We start from the raw sequence: 24,197 nt of genomic DNA on the forward strand, positions 1-24,197 counted from the left end.
GGGTATATACCCAGAGATGGAGTTGCTGGATCATATAGCTCTTCTGTTTAACTTTGTGAGGAAGTTATTACTGTTTTCCACAGCAGCTACACTATGTTACATTCCCACCCACCAGAATTGCACAAGGGTCCTAATTTTCCCACATCGTTGACAACACTTGTGATTTTTGTTTGTTCTTGACAGTGGCCATCCTAATGGGTGTGAGGCAGTAACTCACTGCGGTTTCGATTTGCCTTTCGTGGATTATAATGATGCTAAGTATCTTTTCCTATGCTTGTTTGCCATTTGTATATCTTCTTTGAGGAACTGTTTATCTTCTTTGCTTACAATTAAGGAGACCCGGGTTCGATCCCTCGGCCGAGAAGACCCTCTGGAGAAGGAAATGGCCACCCACTCCAGTACTCTTGCCTGGAAAATCCCACAGACGGAGGAGTCTGGTAAGCTACAGTCCGTGGCATCGCAAAGAGTCAGACATGACTGAGGGACTTCACTTTCACTTTGAGGAAAAGTCTATTCAAGCGCTTTGCCCATTTTTCATCAGGTTGCTAAATTTCTTTTTGTGCTTTGTTTGAAATTTTGATAGCAGATTACCACTTCCAAAAGTCACCTCTCCTCCCGGCAACACTTCCCCTGACGCGCACAGTGGCAACACTGGGATGAGGCTGCTCTGGGGATGACTACCTCAGCACACACACGCTGGTTTTCTCAAAGTGTGCGGCCAGATTACAGTACCTGGATTTCAGTTAATGGCAATGGAACAGCCATATGTATCATGCTACAGGAGACAGAAGGATATGGGCCACAATCTCAAGCTCAGAACGGTATTCACATTTTTAAACGGTTGACTTAATTACCTAATAGTAGGTATTTGCTTCTTGTCCCACAAAGTCTAGAACATTGAGTACCTAGCACTTTAAGAAAATGTTTGCCAATATTTCGCCAAAGACATACAGATGGCTAAAGGTACATGACAAGATGCTCAATATCACTAATTATTAGAGAAATGCAAACCAAATGAGGTATCACCTCACATCAGTCAGGATGGCCATGACTAAAAAGGCTACAAATAATAAATGCTGGAGAAGGTGTGGAGAAAAAGGTTTCCTACACTGTTGGTAGGAATGTAAACTGGTAGAGTCACCATGGAGGATAAACTAAAAATAGAGTTATCGTATGATCTAGCAATCCCACTCCTGGGCATGTATCCGGAGAAAACTCTGAAAAGATACATCCACCCCAATGTTCACAGCAGCACTATTCACAATAGCCGCGACAAGGGAGCAGCCTAAATGTTCACTGACAGAGGGGCAGATAAAGATGCAACGATGGAATACTACTCAGCCATTAGCGAGAATGAAACAATGCCTCCTGCAGCAACATGGATGGATGAGAGAGTATCATATTAAGTGAAGTCAGATAAAAAACAAGTATCGTATGATATCACTTGTATGTTGGAATATTAAAAAAAAAAAACAAATAATGAAACAAATGAACTTATTTACAAAACAGAAAGACTCACAGACACAGAAAACAAACTTTTGGCTTCCAAAGGGGTTGAGCGGGAAGCTGTTACCTAGGATTCTGAGACCAACACATGCACACGGCTGCACATGAAGCAGGCAAACCACAGAGACCTATGACAGAAGGAGCTACACCCAGTACCTGGGGACAGCCTGCGACAGGAGAGAGTCTGAGGAATATACACACGTGTGTGTGTGACTGATCACTCTGCTGTACGCCTGAACTAACACAGCATTTTAAGTATACTCAATTTAAAAATGGTTAAAGAAAAGAAAAACGAAAATCTCACCAACTCCTAGAGGAGGAGCTCCTAAAATATGTCATCAGGCTGCATAAACTTTTTTGTTCAAAGAAACATTAGTGATGTGAATCTTTACTTCCCTGAAATACCAAAATTAGTGTGTGCAGTAATACAGAAACCTGCGTGCCACCAGGGGCCCTCACTCTGCCCATCCTGCTTCATCCAGGCCTCAGACCCCACCCTTCTCCCCTCACAGAGAGAACCAGCTTCGGGGATGAGTGAGGCTCTTGAAAGTGGCGATCTTTTCTCTGCATCACTGTTATGAACCCTTCAGGCTTCATAAGGAGCAGGAAATCTGAGTCTGCTCTACGAAGTCTCTTGAGAGAATGCAATACAGACAACACAAGGTCAGATGAGCTCTCCCTCACGCTCTAAGGCAAGGAGACCAGAGAGAAGAGGCCAGATTCCCCAACAGGCTCTCAGCTGTGTGGCTGGGAGTGTGGGTGTGCCCCTTCTTACAAGTACTTTTGCACACGCACACGGGCATGTTCAACCCCTGCCCGGCCCGACTCCTGCCCTACTATGACCTGACCACAACACAGACTTCCACAGCTGGGTTGTTCGTTTCTCTCTCTACTTTCTGGAAAGTTTTAAGATAAACATTAACTTCAAAAATACATTTGACCTTAGAAACTATAATTAACTGAATTAAAGCACTAAAGAGTGCCTGGCACAGAGAAGGCACACAGCCCAAGCCAGGCAACGTAACAGAAGGGAGGGGAAGGTCCTTGTCTGGCACAGGACTGCCTGAAGTCATCAGCCCCTCAACTACAGCCAGGACCCCTGGGTCCTGCTGGGCTCAAGCGGGCAAAGGCCTCCCTAAGCCTTCCCCGGGCTCTCTGCACACACCCCCAGGTACCAGGTCACTGGGTCCAGAAAGCCAAAGAAACAGTTTCCTCTCCACCCCTGCTCTGGACACTATGATCAAGGCCTTGCAGGGATTTTCTGCCAAGAGAGTTTCTTATGACCCACTGCAGAATTCTGTGCACATCAGAGCAGCAGGAAGAAAAGTCACTTCATTCTCATGGAGGAAAAGCACGTGAATTAAAAATTACCGCTAAATGTGTTGGTAAGAACTTTCAGACCACGCGTTATCTCAAACCTTGTAAGCGTCAACCACTTACCATAAAATGGACCTTGCTCTCAGTCCCTGGCCTTTGCACTCACTACCCCCTTGGCCTCTGCACAGACAGCTCCTGGTCCTTCAGTCTCCATCCAGAGGGCACCTCCAAGGGAGGTCACCCCTGACCCCATCTGAGGGGTGCCAGAGGGGCCAACTCTGCTGTTCTGTGTCCTGCTATGACCCCAGCACCTAGAATTAGCCCACACCCCAGTATGCTCTCACAGTACTGGCTCAATGAATACATCTTCTCATCCAAGATAGAAAGATTGTGATGTAAAATGACTCATCATTTATTCTTTTCTTCCACAGTCTAAGTAAAAAAGAGTGAATGGGAAACCACCTTTCCTGAGGTGGCCTGAGGCAGAGAGGAGCTACTGGGTCTCTGAGCCCTCAGGACAGCCTATGAGCCCTCAGGACAGCCTAACAGAAGATCCCTTCTCCTTCAACTTTCGAAAAAGTTTCAAAACTACAGAGAATGAATGACCCACTCATCCCTCATCTGGATCTACCAGTCACTCACATTTTACCAGGCTTGCTCTCTCCCTCTCTTGCTCTGCACAAGCATGCACACACACACATACTTTTACTTTCCTGATCCATTTCAGAGTCACAGGCCCCAGGACAAGAGCTTCCTCCACATAACCACAATATAAGCATCACACTCACGACTAATGCTAATATAACACTGCTATCTAACACACATACACACATGTCCCCAATGCCCTAATAACATCTGTTATAGTTTTTTAAATTCAAGATCCAGTTAATGATTATACATTGTGATATAATCTCTCAGCCTTCTTTATTCTGTTTTAACCGCAAGAAATTATTGCGATTTCACCATTTTTGACCTACAATGAAGGGAACTTCACATGGTCCCACCCAACAAAGCAGTCCCTAAGCTCTGAGTTAAAGGAGCCCCACCTGCCTCCCCCTTGTTTTGTTCTCACCGAGGGCTGAGTCCACCCCTGCAGTTCATTCCAAAGCTCACAAATATCCTTGACCTGTCTGAGGTGGCTGAGGCTCACCCTGCCCCTGACTACCCAGCTCTGGGGTCAGCCACTTTTCAGAGGAGCTCACAGGTTGAAACGGGGTCCACCCACACCTGCAGGGAGACGCCAGACTGTGAGGAGAGGTTCAGTCCAGGAGGCGGGACACCTCACAGGACAGTGACCTGGACAGGATTCTGGCTCTGTGGCAGGGAAAGGAGAGAGAGGAGCTGCCCGGGAGAGCAGGGCTGGAGACACGACAGTCGGTCCCATTAACACCAGACCTGGCCGGGCTCAGGACCAGGTAAACGGTGCGACTGTGGAGGAAGGGAGTCCCACGTGTCAGACGATCCCGAACAACCACCGCTGGCGCTGCTCACTTGACAACAGCAGGGAGGCTCCAAGGATGCCCTTTGCCTGTTGTTAGAAACGCATTCTAAATACTGTAGGTCTAAATGGTTGAGTATTACTAACTCATATGGCTCAACCTCAGAAGAGCAAAATAGGTTGGATTTGCTTTAAAACATGTCAGAGAAGGAAAAGAAAAAGAGAGCGGAAAATCTTCACAATCATCAAATCGAGAAGAAAGAAGGGCAGGGTTTGCTTTACTTACTTATACACGAGAGAATTCACAACATACATTTTTATACAATACAGGTGGACAAAGCGCTGCCTGGAAACTGTGTCAGCTCTGCAGAGCCACGCCCTTGAGAGGAGTGACGGAAGATGAGAGCGCAGCCAAACGCCTTCCACCTGGGGACGAGGAGAGTGGCGCCGCCAGGCTCATGTCACCCCAGCAGCTGAGCTACGAGAGGAGCTGCAGTAGACAGGAAGGTGCTATCCTCAGTCGTGACGAAGGTCCCCAAAGCTCCCCAGGCGGCCTAAGCCGACTGGAGGTCTAGAGGCATCCCGGCCCAGTCCACAGGGGTCCTGAGAAGCTGGGTCTGGCTGTCCAGCTCACAAGCTGCTACTGGACCGGCACACGTTTAAAAAGGCACAAAAGGATCTGATGCTAGCTGTGGGACCCTGGGAGGAGGAAGGGCCAGCTGGTACCATGAGCGTTCTCTGTCACACACACGGAAGGCCACACACCTGACCCCAGCACTCTCTGTCTGAATCCCCCTTCCAGCTTCAGCCACACTCTGCCAGGCCTCCCGCCATCTAAGGGCCCCACTCTAAGTGAGGTCACGGCACCCCTCAGCAGCAACACAAGGCTCCCAGATCGAGCCGGGCCCCTTGGTGTAGACACTGGCCCTTGCCTGCACCCACTAGCCCTCCATGCCAAGCCCTGTGTTCCCTGCCAAGTGGGCGCAGCTTCCTGACCGACTCCAGGAGCACCACTCATAGAGGCCGTCACTTGGCCAGGCAGACCACGCCCTCCTCTGGATGCCCACTGTCCCCACGGCCACCTGCCGACTGGGCAGCACCCGCCGCGCCTAACACAGAACCTGCAGCTGACAAAGGCCTCGCTCTGCCTCCTCGCGGGGGTCACTGCCCACAGCGATCCTGGAGCACAGCAGGACAGGGAGAGGGGAGCACCGAGGGGCAGCCGTCGAGAATCAGGCCAGGGAGGGCAGCCCGGGAGCCTGTGTGGAAGGAACCAAAGAACCGGCGGACAGACACACGGGCGCGCAGGCTCGTCCCTGAGCGGGGGGCCAAGCCTCAGCACCCTGGCACGGAAGCCCACACAGGGCAGGCAGCACACGCCCCCGACGTGCGGGCTCAAGTGGCCAAGTGTGGGCTCACCCGATTCCCTACCTCAGGGCTTTAACCAGAGACTACAGAGATCAGCAGGAGCAAAACCGAAGAGGAAAGAACGGTGGCATGAGAGAGAAGAGAAGACAGTGACTGTCTGATGGCTGCAAGCTCAGTAAAGCTACTAAAAAAACACCCACTGAATCAAACACTGAAGAACAAGAGGACTCCATGGTGTACGATCATACCTCAGTGAAGCTGTTTGAAAGATGTCTCCTTTTTGGTTGTGAGACCTAGGTTGACAGAGAATTTTGCTATTGTGTTAGTGTTAACTTCCTCCAATCACGCTAAATCTGGGTAAAGAAATTAACTGGGTAAACAGAGGCAGAAGCTATTTCGGCTATTCAGCACTAAGTTACTTAGTTCCTCCCTTTTGGTTTTCAAACCCCGGAAATCCACCAAAAGACAAGTGCTATAGAATACTTGCCAGAGCTCCTGTGAAGTGTGCAGGATCTCATCTCCAATTTTCTCAAGGCGTACTATGTCACAGTTGTACTAACCCAGTGTTCACACAACCAAAAAAGGTCCACGCAAATTTTAAACTCACCACTTTCAGGAACCCTGGAACTGTAAGGAACTCACTCCTCATCATAAGCTAAGGGCCAGGAATCATAAGACAATCTGTTTACCTAGATAGTCAAGGACATGTCAGAACTTCTGAAGGCAGCCAGAGTTAAGACAAGGTAGCAGCTCTTTACAGCTTTTAAAATTGACACACATTGATGTATCTAAATACTCATGAATCCATCAATCAAGATAACAAGCACATCCATCACCCCCAGTCTCTTCCTGCCTTTGTCATCCCCTCCCTCCTCTCCTCCCATCCCCACAACCACTGTTCTACCTTCTATCACCATAGGTTACCTAGCACTTTCTAGAGTTTTATATGAGAAGAATCACAGAGTATATACCTTTTTTTTAAAGTGTGTCTTTCACTCAATGTAATTATTTTGAGATGCATCCATGCTGCTGTGTGCATCAGTGGTTCACTCCTTTTTTTGTTTGGTAGTGTTCCCAACTCAAGATTTTCATCATCATAATTCCAATGTTTGGAGGAAACACGATAGCAGCACCAAAGGGGAATATTACAACTAAGCAGGCCAGAAGGTCTGTAACAGCAGCTGTTATGGACAGGACTTCTGAAATCACCTTTCCCTGCCCTTTGAGACGCTGGGAGACAGGCCCAAAAAAGGGTCAAATACTCAAAAGAAAATTGTTGCCTTATCTTAAGGACATTTGACAGGGCTGTGAAAAATATCAGTTCATTTCATAAATAAGAAAACAAGTGTTATCTGAACCAACTCAGTTCACCTCAGCGCCATTCTCCCCACTGCCCCGTGACACACACGTGTTACCTACACCTTCAGGCAAAACCAAAACTGGCAGTCAAGACTGATATTAAAAGTGGAATCAGTGACGTAGAAAGCTACACATTAGAAAACAGTCTGGTAGCCCCTGAAAAGGTAACAGGCAGCTGTTACCAGACCACCCAGAATTTCACTGAAGGCTTACACCCACACAGAAATTTGTACACAGATGTTCACAGCAGCACTTCCCATAGTGGCTAAGCCAAAGGTCCACCAACAGACAAGTAGATAAACAAAATGTCATCTGTCCATGCTGTGGAACATCACTCAGTCATAAAAAGGAATGCAGCAGATACATGCTACACAGCGTGGATGAGCCTTGAAAACGTGCTCGGTGAAAGAGCGAATGACCACAGGCACAGTACGACCACATACAGTCCACTTACGTGAAAGGCCCAGAGCAGGTAAACAGAGACGGATCAGCGGCTGCCCGGGGTTAGAGAAGGGAGGCTGGCAGACTCCAGGGCACTAGGTTTCTTTCCACGGTGAGGAAAAGGCCCTGAAAGCGACTGTGGGCGTGGCTGCACAGCCCTGTACTAAAGGCATTGGGCAGCACTGGGAACGCTGAGGCGCATGGTACGTAAATTCTACCTCAGTAAAGCTGTGAAACAAAAGTCGCTGCACGGCACTGGACAATTCACAGCCTCTCATCCAAAAAGATAAAATCAAAAGGCACTCAGAATAGAAGCTCCACCGGACATCTGGTTATACAGGCAAGTCTTGAGGACAAATAAGGGAAAACCTCCCAAATGTCGCAGGCAGCCAATGCCACCAACTAACACAGGAGATAATCAACTTTTCATTCCCCTTACCCAAAGACAAATCCAGAGTGAGGCTACAGGTGGGTGGGTCACCAGAGTTATTTAAAAGTAAAAAAGGACAAACCCTTTTGATGTCATAACAAGTAAGCTCAACCATAATGTTTCCCTCTGGTGAAGTGTTTTAATGCTCTTATTCAATACAGTTCAGTGTTCAGGTGCAGTAAAAGAAAGCAATTACTGTAAAGCAATTATCCTTCAATTGAAAAATAAGTAAATTTATTTTTTTAAAAAAAGAAATCAATTACTTCAACTGAAAGAGAAAGACACGCCCCCACAATTAATCAAAAACAGAACCCAAGGGACAAAATTAGAACTCAGAGCTGAAGCAGAACCCAAGTTTTCTGTTTTACAGTCTACAGTTTAAAAAGGATTTGCAATAAAACAATTACGTTCCACAAAACAACCCTGAACTGCCACAGGTCATGGCACACTGCTCAGCCAAGAGATCTTTAGCCTCATCTTCTGGACACACTGGATACAAATAACAGACAGTAATATCTGGTCTATCCACTCATACATGAGTCCAGATTTCAGTATGTTTAAAAGTAACAAAAATACAGCTGTTACCCCCATGTTACAGCTGTGGAAACAGCATCTACAGAGTATGAAACTACTCTGATAACAGGTGTTATCATGAGCTTCCAGCGGCTCACTTATTTCCCAAGCAAACTCTCCCTGCCCCCATGATATGTCAACAAAAGGGAAAAAACACAGATATGTGCACACCTGTTCTCCCTGATGCCCCACCCATTAAGCTTCTATTTTTAAGGAATCTGGGGTTAGAATGAGTCAAATGTTTTCTGCTTCTATTAGGGGCTAAAAGAAAGTCCAAGTGGGTGGTCTACCCACAGGGAGTGACTCAATCAACCAGAATGCAAGCCCCTTCCCCCAGGAGACAGTTTCAGCTCACTCTGGCTGAGGCTGGGTTGGCTCCCCCCACTCTGGCAGTGGGTCCTCATGCCAAGGGACACCTGTGACAAGGTGAAGCCTATAGCTCCTCTGTGGCTGAGAATTCAGGAAAATAAATCTGAGGGAGGTGCCAGGCACAGGAATGGAATTTGAGAGCCACAGGATGATGGCTACATTCCTTGGGGAGCCTAGCCCAAGACCACAGCCAGCGCCCTCTCCCATCCCCGGTCAGGGACCCAGATCCAGGAAGTGTATGCCGGATACACTCCCATAACACAAACCCAAATTTAAAATAACCAAGCAGCCTTTGCTAAATGTTCACATCATTAAGAACAAAAGTTCCTGACGTGGCAGAGCCACGTATATAAAACCCACTACCACTCACCCACTGGAAGAACAAACTCAAAACCAACTTTTCCAAGGCAGGGCTGCGGAGTTACGTAACAGGTCGGTTTCAGCAACAGGCAATTCAAGAAGAAAAAACAAAACGCAAACACTCCCCTGAATAATCTTAAAAGTCTGCGAGCTTGGGGCTCTCTGTTGAATGCACAAATTCCGTTTCTGCTGGAGGAGCCTCAGCCCTCCTCTCGCCAGCGTCCGTCGGCCCGATGCAATATAAACCCACTGGACACTGGGCAAGAATGAGGGCAGGGGTGTCCAGACTGCGACCACAGGTAAGGGGGTGGGGCAGCGGTCGGATGGGACTGAAGGGGGAATCGGCGCAGATCAGGAGCTGGCTTGAGCGGGGCACTGACCCAGCTGAAGGAGAATTCGGGGACAAGTCACCCCCGCCCAGGCCAGAGACGTACCTAGGGCCGGTCACTTCGGACAGGCCCGGAAGGGGACTTGGGACCAATCAGCTAAGACTCAGTGTGGAACTAGATCCTGAGAGAGAGAGACCAGAGAAGGTCTTGAAGGAGGTTTACCCGGGTCGGCTGGAGAGCAGAAACTGGAGGCAGGTTACTCCGGACCTGGACTAAGCGGGACATACCCCGGACAAGTCACTCTGGAGCAGGAGGGACTGCAGGAGACGAGCAGATCAGCCCCGGCCGGGCCGGAGGGGAAACCCGAGCAGGTCCCCCGCTGCCGAGGCCCGGCCCCGGCTTCCGGCGCCGCCATGTGCCGCTCACCTGCGCGTCGAGCTGTCCGGCCGCTGCGCCCGGGCCGGCTCCGACCGGGGCCCCCGCGCCGCCACCTCCGGGGCCGCCGGGGGGCGTCTGCGTCTGGCTGGGGAGGGTGAAGTCGGTAAACTCGAACTCGGAGCCCTGGGTGTCAGCGCCGAGCAGCTCGGCCTCCTCGGTGTCCAAGAAGGTGAGCGTCTGCGAGCTGGGCCCGTACGCCTCCACGCTCATTGTGCCGCCGCGTAGGGCCCTCTGGCCGGCTCCGCGCCGCACTCGAGCCCGCCGCCGCGCTGAGGCCTAGGCCGCAGGCCTCGGGTCGCCGCCGCCGCCGCCGCGTCCGCGCCCCTGGACAGGCTCAAAACGCCCGCCGCGGAGCGAGCCGGGTTGAGAGTCACGCGCGCCGAGCCGCTGAGCCCCTCAGCTCCGCCGCTTCCTTCGGGGCCGCCCGCCCTCGCAGCCCCCGGCAGGAACCGCCGCCACCGCCGCCGTCGCCGCCGCCGTGCGCGTGCGTGAGGCCGGCGCCGGCGCAGGTGCGCGTGCGCGAGTCCGACGACGGCGCAGGCGCGCGCGCTCCTCGAGGACGCCTTCAACCGCGCCCGCACTGCCGGAGCCCAGCGGGCGGGCGGGACGCGCAGCGCGCACGCGCGGGGGGCGGGGCTTCCAACCGCCGTCCCGGCCACCACACGAGTTCCTGGGGCCGCCTCAACCGCTTTCTGTGGCACTCCGGCAGCGGATGGTGCGGCCGTGGTCGTCTGTGCCCCTAGAAGCGGCGACAGTGCCATGGGTTAATTGAGCGCCAGCTGGATGCCTTCCCGAGGTGGAACACCCAGCTGGGGAGGCTTGGCGAGGAAGGAGTGGTGCGTCCCCTTCACTGGGAGAAACTCCCGGGGCTAATTTCGCCAAATCTTTTAAGATGAGGGCGCATGGCGCATAGTAGCTGCTCATTGTGCACTGGTTGAATAAGTGAATGGGGACAGTCCTTACCACAGAGCCTAGCGCACAGAAAAAGTGGTTGCTGCTGCTCTGGACAATGGTATTATTCAGAGGCATGAAACAACAGCGATGGGGAGCACTGCTCTGGGTTGAAACCCAAACCTGGCCACCTACTGTCTGTGTGACTTTAATTATACAAGCGATTTTCTCTCTCTGAGCCTAGCGTTTCCTCAGCTGGGAAAGGGAAATAATAGCCATTAAGATGGGATGAGGGGAACTTTCCTGTGGTCCAGTGGTTAAGAATCTTCCTGCCAATGCAGCAGACACTGTTTGATCCCTGATCTGGGGTGGGCCCACACGCTGTGGGGCAACTAAGCCCCTTGGACCACAACTACTGAAGCCCGAACCCCCTGCAGCCAGTGCTCTGAGAAAGCAAGCCACTGCGCTGAGGAGCACGTGTACCACAGCTAGAGAGTAGCCCTGCTAAATCGTTGAGGAGCATCCAAGACCCAACACAACCTAAAATAAATAAATAAAAAGGTGAGATGAGGAATAAATGAGCTACTCTTTACTCCCAAGTATTTACAAAGAGAAGTTCCATGTGGACAGGGGCTGACTGTTCATCACATGGTCTTCTCTGTGGGGAGGATAACCGCCCTCGCAGAAAGGTGCTCAGTAAAAGTTTAGTTACTAGTTTATGAGCCTTAATCTCCTAACTTCCTAGCCCCAGCTTCCTTTTCTGTAAAATGTCTTGGAGAACCCCCCACTTCCCAAGATTCTGGGACTAAGCACTTGAAGTCAGTTCACAGGGCTCCCGGTTTGCATGGCCATTCCTAAAGTTCCAGATGCTGCATGGTTCCTCATTTTCCAATATTCCTGTCATGACATAATAAAAGATTCCTTTTTCTTTCTTCACATCTTTTCTGGCTTCCAGTGCATGAAAACGTGGGAATATAAAAAATGAATAATTAGGTCCCCCTCTACAGGAAGACACAGTTTAAGGGAGAATCCTAGCGAGCTAACAGATGCTTTCAATAAAATGCAAAGCCCTGTATGGAAAGTATCCAGTCGAATTGGTAGAATCATTTAAGACCAATCTGGTAAAACTTAGCAGTTTCAGTGCATGCCTTGCCCTGCCCTTGACCTAGTAATTCCACTTCTAAGGATCTCCTTTTATTTCCTACATAGCCTCACATTTGCAAAATAACATTGTGGATGATACACTAAAACATATCAATTTAACACAGAAGAAGTTAGTAATGGAAGAGTTGAAAAAAGATATGACATACAGAAAGCAAATAGCAAAATGGCAGAAATAAGTCCTTATCAGTAATTACACTAAATGAAATTGAATTAAACTCTCCAGTTAAAAGGCAGAGATTTTCAGAGGTTTTTTTTTTTTTTTTCTTTTAATCATGGTTCAGCTATGCTGTCTGCAAAAAAAAAAAAAAAAATCACTTTTTTTTTTCTCTTTGCCACTTGGCATGTGGGATCTTAGTTCCCCAACCAGGGATCAAACCCATGCTCCCTGCATTGGTAGTGCAGAATCTTAACCACTGGACTGCCAGGGAAGTCCCCAAAGACTCAATTTAGAGTCAAAGACAAAAAGGCCAAAAGTAACTGGATGGAAAAAGATACTCCAGGCAAATAGTAACTGAAAGAGAGCTATATTGGCTATACTAGTATCAGGTAAAACAGATATTAAGACAAAAACTGTTACTTGAGACAAAGAATATTGTATAATGATAATGATACAATTTCAATCTAGGAAGAAATAATAATTGTAAACATGAAAGCACCTAACAACAAAACCCAAAAATATATTAAGAAAAATGTGATAAATTGAAAGGAGAAGTAATTCAACAGTAACTATAGTTTACTCTCAAGGAAAGAAGTCAAAAGCTTAGGGAGATGAAAACGTTAAGAGTAGATTTATCATTTAAGACCTACTCACCTCCCTAAGCTTTTGAAGATGGATGTGGTTACCATAATGGACAGCAGAGTCAAAGTAGCAATCAGGAGGGAAAAAAAGCAGCAATCAGAAGAGTCTGACTCACAGAGCCCTATGGCATTGACTAGCTGATCAAGGCATTCTTAAAAGTAAAATGGTTGGGAAGCCTACTAAATTCTTACTTGATCTGTTTAAGCAGAAAAGTTCTAGATCATGTGAATAAAAGTCTAATTTGAATCTTAAAAATGGAGTATCATGTCAGTCAATTCTTAGACTTGATCCAGTTCACAAACCCAGAACATCTTTAATGAAGAAGAGGCTGAGTCCCCTTGAGGAAGGACCCAATACACTACCAAAAATTCTTATGTTAACCTTTCTCCCAGTCTTCTCCAATGGAACCTTTGGCCCTTTGCCAAGGTGAACATGCACTGGGCTTAAGGAAATCCTTAGGCCTTTCACAGATTACTAGACAGTGGCTCTGAACCAACACAAATTTCAGGACACCCAAAACATCACTGTGGCCCATCAGTCAGAGTAGGGACTTAGAAAGTCAAGTTATCAATGGAATTTTATCTGGTTCATTTTCCAGTGGATCCCTGAACTCATCTTGTGTTTTATCTCCAGTTCTAGAATGCATAATTGGAATAGATACACTTAGCAACTGGAAGAATCCTCACATTTGTTTCCTGACCTATGGAGTGAGAGCTATTTTGGGGGGAAAGGTCAAGTGAAAGCCACTAGTACTGTCTCTTCCAAATAAAATGGTAAACCAAAAATAATACTGCATTCCCGGAGGGGTGGAAGAGATTAGTGTCACCATTAAGGACTTGAAAGATGTAATTGAATGCACATCCCCATTCAATTCTGCTATTGGGCCTGTGCTGAGGACAGATGGAGCCTGGAGAATGACAGTGGGTTATCACAAGTAACTGGGTAGTTGACTCCAGTTGCAGCTGCCCCACCAGATGTGGTTTCATTCCTTGAGCAAATAAACACATTCTCAGTATCTGGTATGCAGCTACAGAGGTGGCAAATGCCCTTTTCTCCATCCTTGTCCAAGACCAGAAGTAGTTTGCTTTCAGCTGGCAAGGCCAGCAATATTCCTTCACTGTCCTGCCTCGGGGGTTCAGCTCTCCAGCCATAAGTCATAATTTAGTTTGCAGGTATCTTGATCAACTTACCCTTTCACAAGATGTCACATTGGTCCATTATATTGATGACATTATGCTGATTGGACCTAATGAACCAGAAGTAGCAATGATTCCAAACTTACTGGTAAAACATTTGTATGTCAGAGAGTAGGAAATAAATTCAGCAAAAATTCAGGGCTTTTCTAGCTCAGTGATATTTTTAGAAGTCTTTCTTATATTCAACTGACCCAAGATTTCTCTTTGGGCCTAGATTCCAGATGATCCTGCAAAATATGCAGATACCACCAGAAGTGGACAGCTGCAAAGCTACAGCCTCTCTGTGACAGCCCTGAAGGACAGCCATGAAGGGGGGTCCTTCCAGTGGGCAGAACTTCAACCAGTGCACTTAGCTGTTTATTTTGCCTGGAGGGAGAAATGGCCAAATGTATGATTGCACACTGATTCATAGGCTGCAGCCAGTGGGTTTGTTGGATGGTCAGGGATTTGGAAGGAACATGATTGGAATTTTGAGGGCTATAAAGTCTGGGGAAGACTGTGTGGATAGACCTCCCTGAATGAGAGGGTGGGGGATGTGAAGATATCTGTACCCCATGTGAATGTTCACAAAGGCTAAACTCAACAGAGGAGAAGTTCAATAATCAAAGGACAAAGTGACCCATTCTGTGAATACAAGTTAGCTTCTCTCCCCAGCCACTCCTGCCACAGCACAATGGACCACATCAACAAGTGACCATGGTGGCAGGGGTAGAGGTTATGCACGAGCTCGGCCATATGGACTTCCATTCACTAAGGCCGGTACAACTATCAGTTCCGTTTGGTCGCTCAGTTGTGTCTGACTCTTTGTGACCCATGGATTGCAGCACACCAGGCTTCCCTGTTCATTACCAACTCCCAGAGCTTGCTCAAATTCATGTTCATTGAGTCAGTGATGCCATCCAACCATCTCTTCCTCTGTTATCCCCTTCTCCTCCCACCTTCAATCTTTCCCAGCATCAGAATCTTTTCCAGTGAGTCAGTTCTTCACATCAGGTGCCAAAGTATTGGAGCTCCAGCTTCGGCATCAGTCCTTCCAATGAATATTCAGGATTGATTTCCTTTAGAATTGCCTGGTTTGATCTCCAAGAGACTCTCAAGAGTCTTCTCCAACACCACAGTTCAAAAGCATCAATTCTTTGGTGCTCAGCTTTCTATAAAGAAACTCTCTCCAACTCTCACATCTATACATAACTACTGGAAAAGCCATAGCTTTGACTAGACGGACCTTTGTTGGCAAAGTAATGTCTCTGCTTTTTAACATGCTGTCTAGGTTGGTCATAACTTTTCTTCCAAGGAGCAAGCATCTTTTAATTTCATGGCTGCAGTCACCATCTGCAGTGATTCTGGAGCCCCCCAAAATAAAGTCTGTCCCTGTTTCCATTGTTTCCCCATCCATTTGCCATGAAGTAATGGGACAGTATGCCATGATCTTTGTTTTCTGAATGCTGAGTTTTAAGCCAACTTTTTCACTCTCCTCTTTCACTTTCATCAAGAGGCTCTTTAGTTCAAGGATCTGCCTGCCAGTGCAGGGAACACAAGTTCAATTCAATCCCTGGCCTGGGAATATTCCACCTGCCTCAAGGCAACTAAGCCTGTGAACCACAACCCCCGAGCCTGCATACTGCAACTACAGAAGCCCTTGTGCCTACAGCCTGTGCTCCGCAATAAGAGAAGCCACAAGCCCATGCAATGCAAATAAGAGCAGCACCCGTTCACCACAACTAGAGAAAGTCCACTTGCGGCAACAAAGATCCAGCACAACCAAAAATAAATAGAATACATTAAAACTATCACCTGTGGGTTTATACCATCATGGTGTTCCATACAGCATTCTTCCGATTGAGAAGCTCACTGCATAGCAAATGAAAATGAAGTGTGGCAAGGAATTCACTGATCTTACCATATTCCCCATCATCCTGGAGCAACTGGTTTGACAGAGTTATAGAATGGCCATTTGAAGGCTCAGTTACAGTACCAGCAAGGTGCAGGGCTGAGGCACGGTTGTCCAGGAGGCTGCATATGGTCTGAATCTGATAGCCAAGATTCATGAACCCAGGAACCGAGGTATGGATATGGGAGTGGCATCATTCACTATTACCACTAGGGACACCTAACAAAATTTTTGCTTCTTGTCATTGTGACCTATGCTCTCCTGGCCTAGAGGTCTTCATTTCATTTTTGTATTTATTTTTTGGTTGCACTTGTATGGCGTGTGAGCTCTTAATTCCCCAACCAGGGATTGAAGCCTCAACTCTGCACTAGGAGCACAGTGTCTTAATCACTAGACCACCAGGGAAGTCCCAAGGTCTTTATTTCAAAGGGAGGAGTGATTAGACTGGGAGAAAAACAATGATTCTATTGAACTGGAAGTTACAGTTACCTGGCCACCTGGCCATTTTGGGTTCCTCAGGCCTCTGAATCAACAGGCAAGGAAGGGGGTTACTGTGCTGACTGAGATGATGAGTCGTGATGTCCAGGAGGGAAAGTAGCCTTCTACTCCACAATGGAAGTAAGGAAGACTATGTCTGGATCACAACAGATCCATGAAGGCATCTGTTAGTATTGTCATTTGTTGTTGTTGTTCAGTCACTAAATTGTGTCCAAGTCTTTGAGACCCCATGGCCTGCAGCACACCAGGTTTCCCCATCCCTCACTATCTCCCAGAATTTGCTCAAATTCATGTCCGTTGAGTCAGTGATGCCATCCAACCATCTCATCCCCTGTTGTCCCCTTCTTCTCCTGCCCTCAATCTTTCCCAGAATCAGGGTCTTTTCCAATGAGTTAGCTCTTTGCATCAGGTGGCCAAAGTATTGGAGCTTCAGCACCAGTCCTTCCAATGAATATTCAGGATTGATTTCTTTTAGTTTCCTTTAGACTGGTTTGATCTCCTTGCAATTCAAGGAACTCTTAAGAGCCTTCTCCAGCACCACAATTCAGAAGTATCAATTCTTTGATGCTCAGCCTTCTATATGGTCCAACTCTCACTGTAGTATTATTGTGGTCATGTGATTAAGGCCAATAAAGAACCACAACAACCCAGTTCAGTCACGACTACTAATGGTCCAGACCCTTCAGGAATGAAGCTTTGTGTCACTCAATGAGGTAAAGAACCATGATGGCTCAGATGCTTGCTGAGGGCAAAGGGAATATGGAACGGGTAGTAGAAGAAGGTAGTTAATACCAGCTATGACCACATGACCAGTTACAGAAATGAGGACTGAAATCATCATGAGTACTTCTTCCTTTCTAAAAAAAAAATTATTTCTTTTTAATTGAGGGATAATTGCTTTACAACATGGTGTTGCTTCTGCCATACCATTCCTTTATTTTTTTTTGGCTGTGTATGTGTGTGTAATATCTATATAGCAAATGTCTTTGCTTTCCTCATCTTATCCTCTGACCATGTAATGATATATTTCTTTACTTATCTGACTGTGCCAGCTCTTAGTTCTGGCACACGGAATCTTCAAACTTCATTGCTGAATGCGAGATCTTTTATGTAGGATCTTTTCACTGTAGCATGTGAACACTTTAGTTGTAGCATGTGAACTCAGCTGCAGCATGTGAGACCTAGTTTCCTGACTGGATGGAACCCAAACCCCCAGCACTGGGAGCGTAGAGTCTTAACTCCTGGGTCACCGGGAAGTCCCAATATTCAGTATATTGACTTTATAGCACAACGTCCTGAGTATTCATTGGAAGGATTGATGTTGAAGCTGAAACTCCAATACTTTGACCACCTGATGTGAGGAACTGACTCATTGGAAAAGACCCTGATGCTGGGAAAGATTGAAGGCAGGAGGACAAGGGGATGACAGAGGATGAGATGGTTGGATGGCATCACCAACTCAATGGACATGAGTTTGAGTAAACTCCGGAAGTTGGCAATGGACAGGGAGGCCTGGCATGCTGTAGTCCATGGGGTCGCAAAGAGTTGGACATGACTGAGCGATTGAACTCGACTTCACCAAACTGAACTTCACATCATAGTAATTAACTTACAGGATATTAAGGACAAAAGTAAATATCACCCAAGGACTTTGTATTCTCTGCAAGAGAAAGGGTTAGTATATTTTCATTGTACACAGGAAAGTTGTAGTTGTGTTAGGTAAAAGTATGACCTGGTTAGCATCTTTTTTTGAAAATTAAGTATGGTTTAAGGAGATGTGTATGATTATCAAATTGACAAGAGGTAGACTTGTGATAGTTAATTTTGAGGGTCAGTTTCACTAGGCCATGGTACCCAGATTTTCAGTCAAATATTATTCTAGATCTCTATGAAGGTATTTTTTGATGAGATTAACATACAAATATTAACCCTGAAATGAGTCAGGCCAAGAGGGACAAATACCATATGATTCCACTCCTGTGAAATACTGAGAAAAGGCAAATTCATAAAGACAGGAAATAGAATGATGGTTGCCAGGATATGGGGGAGGGGGAATTGCAAAATATATAGGGTTTCTTTGGAAGATGACAAAAATGTTCTGAAATGAGATAGTGGTGGTGGTTGTGTAACATTGTGCATATACGAAAAATCAATGAATTGCCTATTTTTTGTGTGTTTTGTTTTTGTTTTGTTTGTCTGTTTTGGTCACACTGCATCGCTTGTAGGGTCTTAGTTTGCCAGCCAGAGATCAAACCTGTGCCCAGAATCCTAACCACAGGACCACCAGGGAATTTCCAATGAATTGTCTGCTTTAAATGTTATGTTATAGGATTTTACTTCAGTGTAAAAGTTGCCCCCTCATCAACATTTTGGAAGTTTAAAATATGTCCTCAAATTCTTTGACACTTCTTTTTGATTGCCCTCCCCTTGAGTGTAACTGGATTTAGTGACTTGCAGCTAATGAATAGAGGGCAATACAGAAGGTGACAGAAGTAACTGCATGAAGCTGGAGGAACTGGGGGTTCTGCCTTGCCCTCTCCTGGTCACTTACTCTACATTATACAAGCTACCACATCCTGAGGACCAGGGAGAGGAAACTAAGACCCCTGAAGTGGAGACAGACTTTACTTTCTTGGGCTCCACAATCACTGTGGATGGTAACTGCAGCCATGAAATTAAAAGACACTTCTTGGAAGGAAAGCTATGGCAAACCTAGACACTGTACTAAAAAGCAAAGACATCATTTTGCCGACAAAGGTCTGTATAGCCAAGGCTGTGGTTTTTCCGGTAGTCATGTACAGATGTGAGAGTTGGACCATAAAGAAGGCTGAGCGCCAAAGAATGGATGCTTTTGAACTGTGGTGCTAAAGAAGACTCTTGAGAGTCCCTTGGACTGCAAGGACATCAAACCAGTCAATCCTAAAGGAGATCAATCCTGAATATTCATTGAAGGGACTGATGCTGAAGCTGAAGGTCCAACACTTCAGCCACTTGAAGCGAAGAACTGACTCATTAGCAAAGACCCTGGTGCTGGGAAAGACTGAGGGCAGGAGAAGGGGGCGACAGAGGATGAGATGGTTGCATGGCATCACCGACTTGGTGGACATGAGTTTGAGCGAGCTTCGGGAGGTAGGGGAGGACAGAGGAGCCTGGTGTGCTACGGTCCATGAGATGGCAAACAGCTGGACATGACGGAGCAACTGAGAAACAGTAACCGTCAGCCAGCCCCCGGCGCCACCCATGTGCGGCGGCGAACTCCGCAGCCTCAGGGGCGTGTCCTTTAGCTCTAGCCGCCATCTTGACCTCAAGCTCCTTCCTAATTCCTGACCTATAGAAACTATGAGATAACAAGTGTTTATTATTTTAATCACTAACTTTGGGTATAATTTGTTACATAGCAATGGATAACTGATACAGACATAGAAGATATTTACATGTGCATGTGCTCAGTTGCAGTTGTGTCTGACTCTTTGCAATCCCATGGACTGTAGCCTGCCAGGCTCCCCTGTCCATGGAATTTTCCAGGCAAGAATACTAGAGTGGGTTGCCATTTACTATTCCAGGGGACTTTCCCGACCCAGGGATCAAACTCACATCTTCTGTGTCTCCTGCATTGGCAGGGAAATTCTTTACCACCGCGACACTTGGGAAGGCCCTGCAAGATATTTAATTGCAGGTTCGTTGGTAAAAGCAAAAGATTCAAAACAACTTAAGTGTTTGTCAGTAGTAACAAATGACTTGTCCCAACCTCAGATTGGGGTGTTACACCCCTAAAGGTAGGTCAGCCACAGCTGTCATGGGCTGGAAGATATCCTGGCTGAGGTGCCTCAGGAGGGAAGCCAGCCCTAGAATGTGATCTGGAGCAGCTGAGCCCCAAGACCTTCCGGTGGACTTTGGTTTTCTAGCTTTTTTGGCGACATGGTCACCAGAATTCCGGATCTATGCCTTATCCCTCTTTTCCCTGTCACCCCAAGACCTTCCTTTCCCTTCCTCTGATGGAGCCCTTTTCACAACCACAGTTTGTAACTGAGCAGTACCCTGTAGGGCCTTCACAGGACAGACCCCACTTCCCATGTCCTTCACCTGCCTCTCCTCTATAGAAATAACTTTAGCCTCCTAGGCCTTGCCCAAGTTGCAAACACATTTAATCAGAGAAGTGAGAAAATGTAGCGAGAAAGGAAAATAGTCAAGGGAGACAAAATAGTAACAGTTCAGTAAACAGATTCAGGAAACTTTAGTTCTTCCTCAAGGGCTATAGATAACACTCTGAGTTGTGTCCTTTGAATTAGTTTGCAGATACTGATCCCCCACCAGGCATAAGAAGTTAATTGCATGCTGCCCTCAAGCACATAGACCACAGACCTGTTGGAACCAGAAGGTTGATGATGTTTACTTCCAGTTACCTCACCACCAGCCAATGAAAAGAATGTCCACAAGCTGATCACACACCCCAAACTCCCCTCCCTCACTCTGTCTTTAAAAACCTCTCCCTGAAAGCCATCAAGGAATTCAGGCCTTTTGAGCTCTAGCTGCCGGGACTCCTTGCTTGGCGCCCTGCAATAAATGCTGTACTTTCGTTCATCACAACCCAGCGTCAGTAGATTGGTTTTACTGTGAGTGGACCCAAGTTTGGTCCCATAATGCACTGATTATAATTGTGACTAAATTGTTGTTAGTGTGATTTTTTGATGTACAGGATGCTGTAGGTGCCTCACTCAGATCTCCTTTACCGGCTAGTGCACCTAGCTCAGCTGTTGCAAATATTGTCTGCTAACAGCTCACAGTCACCCACTGTGAATCGCCCTCATCCTAACTGCCTCCGTGGGGAGGTCACGCCTCCCAAAACACACACACCCTAGGCAAGCCCGCACCAATGACCAACTGGCGTGGGGAACCAGCAGAATGAGACCAACTTTGCTGCTCTTCACACTCTTGGGTCCACCCTGAAGAAGTGGAGGCTTGACTCCAGCTGAGCCCAGTTCCTTACCTGCTTCTTTTCTAACTTGTCCTGCATTGTCTTCTCCCTCACTGCTTTCTCCCAAACCCACCCAGCCTTGAATCCCTATCTCAGGCTCAGCTTCTTGAGAACCCAACCTAGGTGGGAGCAAAAATCAGTTCTCTGAAGGCAGGAGCTGTATCCATCTCATTCACTGCTCATTCACTGCTGTATGCTCAGGGCCTGACACAAAGCTGGATACACGGTAGGTACTCCGTAAACGTTCCGGTGGTCAAGTCACCAGCCCACATTAGCGCTCGGGGAGAACAGGGAGGAATCCTATTACCATGGTTATAGGGTAAAGGGATGATTAAAGAATCAACATGCTTTGTCAAGATCTTACGTTCTCTGCTATCTCTGGCGCATTTCTCCTGCAAACTCAAGATCCACCAACACCTTCACATGCTTTGAGGGCCCCTCAGAAAAGAAGGCACATTGATCTACTTGTTTCCTCTGTTGCTTGTGCTGTGGGCGTCATTTCCAAGAAGCCATTGCTAATCCAAGGTCATGGTGATTAGCTTCTGTGTTTTCTTCTAAGGAGAAAAAATTCACTGCAAGGAGATCAAACCAGTCCATCCTAAAGGAAATCAGTCCTGAATGTTCACTGGAAGGACTGATACTGAAGCTGAAACTCCAATACTTTGGCCACCTGATGTGAAGAACTGACTTATTGGAAAAGACCCTGATGCTGGGAAAGCTGGGAGGCAGGAGGAGGAGATGACAGAGGATGAGATAGTTGGATGGCATCACCAACTGTATGGACATGAGTTTGAGCAAGCTCTGGGAGTTGGTGATGGACGGGGAAGCCTGGCATGCTGCAGTCCAAATGGAGTTGCAAAGAGTTGGACATGACTGAGTGACTGAGCTGACTTTCTTCTAAGAGTAGTATGATTTTAAATCTTATGTTCAGGTCTGTGATCTATTTTGAGTTAATTTTTGTGTATGGTGTGAAGTAGGAGTCCAACTCCTTTGTTTTTACACGTGGATATCTAGGATATCCAGTTGTTCCAGTGCCATTTGCTGAAGAGACTACTCCTTCCCCATTGAATGGTCTTGGCACCTCTTATAAACTGAATGTTTGTATCCCCCCTAAATGTGTAATTGAAGCCCTAACCCCCACTATGATGGTTAGGAAGTGGGGCCTTTGGGAGGTAATTGGAGTTTAATGAATTCATGAGAATGGGGCTTAATAGTGGGGATTAGTACCCTTATAAGAAGAGATACCAGATCACTCTGTCTCTCTGTTTCTTTCTCTGCCATGTGAGGACACAGCAAGAAGTCAGCCAACGGGACTTCTCTGGTGGTCTAGTGATTGAGTCTTCACCTTCCAATGCAGGGGGTATGAGTTCCATCCCTGGTCAGGAAGCTAAGATCCCACATGCCTCTGGGCCAAAAAACCCAAAATATAAAACAGAAGCAACATTGTAACAAATTCAATAAAGACTTAAAAAAAAAAAAGAAGTCAGCCATCTACAAGCCAGGAAGAGAGCTCTCACCTGGAACTGACTTGGCTAGCATCTTGATTTTGGACCTAACAACTTCCAGAACTATGAGAAATCAATGCCTGTTGCTTAAGTCAGCCAGTCTTCTGTTATTTTGCTATAGCAGCCCAAGCAGACTGAAATAGCACCCTTGTTAAAAGTCAATTGATTGGGCTTCCCTGGTGGCTCAGTGGTAGAGAATCACCTGCCAGTGTGGGAGACATGGGTTCGACCCCTGATCCAGGAAGAGTCCACATGCTGCAGGGCAACTAAACCCATGCACCACAGCTGCTGAGCCTGTGCGCTGGAATCTGTGCTCTGCGGCGAGAGAAGCCACTGCAGTGAGAACCAGAGAATGGCTCTAGTTCAGCTACTTGTCGCTCTAGTTCTCCTCCCAACGAGGGAGCACCCCCTGCTCACCGACGCTAGAGAAAAGCCCGCACCACAGTGAACACCCAGCGTGGCCAAAAATAAATATTTTTTAAAAAATCAATCGATCACGAATGCAAGGCTTTATTTCTGGATTCCCAGTTCTATTCTATTGATATATTTGTTTATCCTTATGCAAATACCATGCTGTCATGATTACTGTGGCTTTGGAATAGTTTTTGAAATCAGAAAGTGAGGTTTTCCAACTTTGTTCTTCTATCTCAGGTTGGTTGTTTTGAGGAAGAAATGTCTACTCACGTCCTTAGCCCTTTTAAAATTGAGTTATTTATATTTTTATCATTGAGTGGTAAAAAGTTATTTTTGTATACTGAATGTAAGTCTTTTGTCAACTGTATGATTTGCGCTTGTTTTCTTCCATTCTGGGGGCTGTCTTCTTCATTTTCTTGATGATATCATTTGCAGCGCAAAACTTTTTAATTATGATGAAGTATAAATTACCTGGTTTTCCTTTTGTTGCCTTGTTTTTGCCATCATAGCTAAGTAACTATTGCCTATTCTAAAGTCCCAGGTGGCTCAGTTGATAAAGAACCCGCTTGCCAATGCAGGAGATGCAAGAGATGCTAGTTCAATCCCTGGGTTGGGAAGGTCCCCTGGAGTAGGAAATGGCAACCCACTCCAGTATTCTTGCCTGGAAAATTCCATGGACAGAGGAGCCTAGAGGGCTACAGTGCATGGGGTCGAAAAGAGCTGGACCCGACTGAGCATGAGCCCACCCGACTCCATTCTAAGGTCATAGATATTTCCCCCCATATACAGCAGGTATCCAACGCTATACTTTTACATGTAGGTATCCAATTATCCCAACACCTTTTGTTGAAAAGACTGTTCATTTCTCACCCTTGTCAAATGCCTTTTTAGTATAATTGTATGCCATGCAATAATTGGGATAAATTAGGCTAAAAG

At 46.8% G+C, this 24,197-nt stretch overlaps 1 protein-coding gene across 2 annotated transcripts in view; it reads right to left on the minus strand.

Moving 5' to 3' along the window:
• Nucleotides 1–10,420, minus strand: part of UPF1 (UPF1 RNA helicase and ATPase) — a 34,129-nt gene extending 23,709 nt beyond the window's left edge. For both annotated transcript variants that reach the window (XM_043910871.1, XM_043910869.1), the window contains exon 1: nt 9,917–10,420. In XM_043910871.1, coding sequence (XP_043766806.1) covers nt 9,917–10,138 — 222 coding nt within the window. In that variant the 5' untranslated portion in view covers nt 10,139–10,420. The remainder of the gene's footprint in view (nt 1–9,916) is intronic.
• Between the last annotated feature and the right edge of the window lie 13,777 nt (nt 10,421–24,197).

This window comes from Cervus elaphus, chromosome 9 (assembly GCF_910594005.1).
Source record: "Cervus elaphus chromosome 9, mCerEla1.1, whole genome shotgun sequence".
Taxonomy (NCBI): domain Eukaryota; kingdom Metazoa; phylum Chordata; class Mammalia; order Artiodactyla; family Cervidae; genus Cervus; species Cervus elaphus.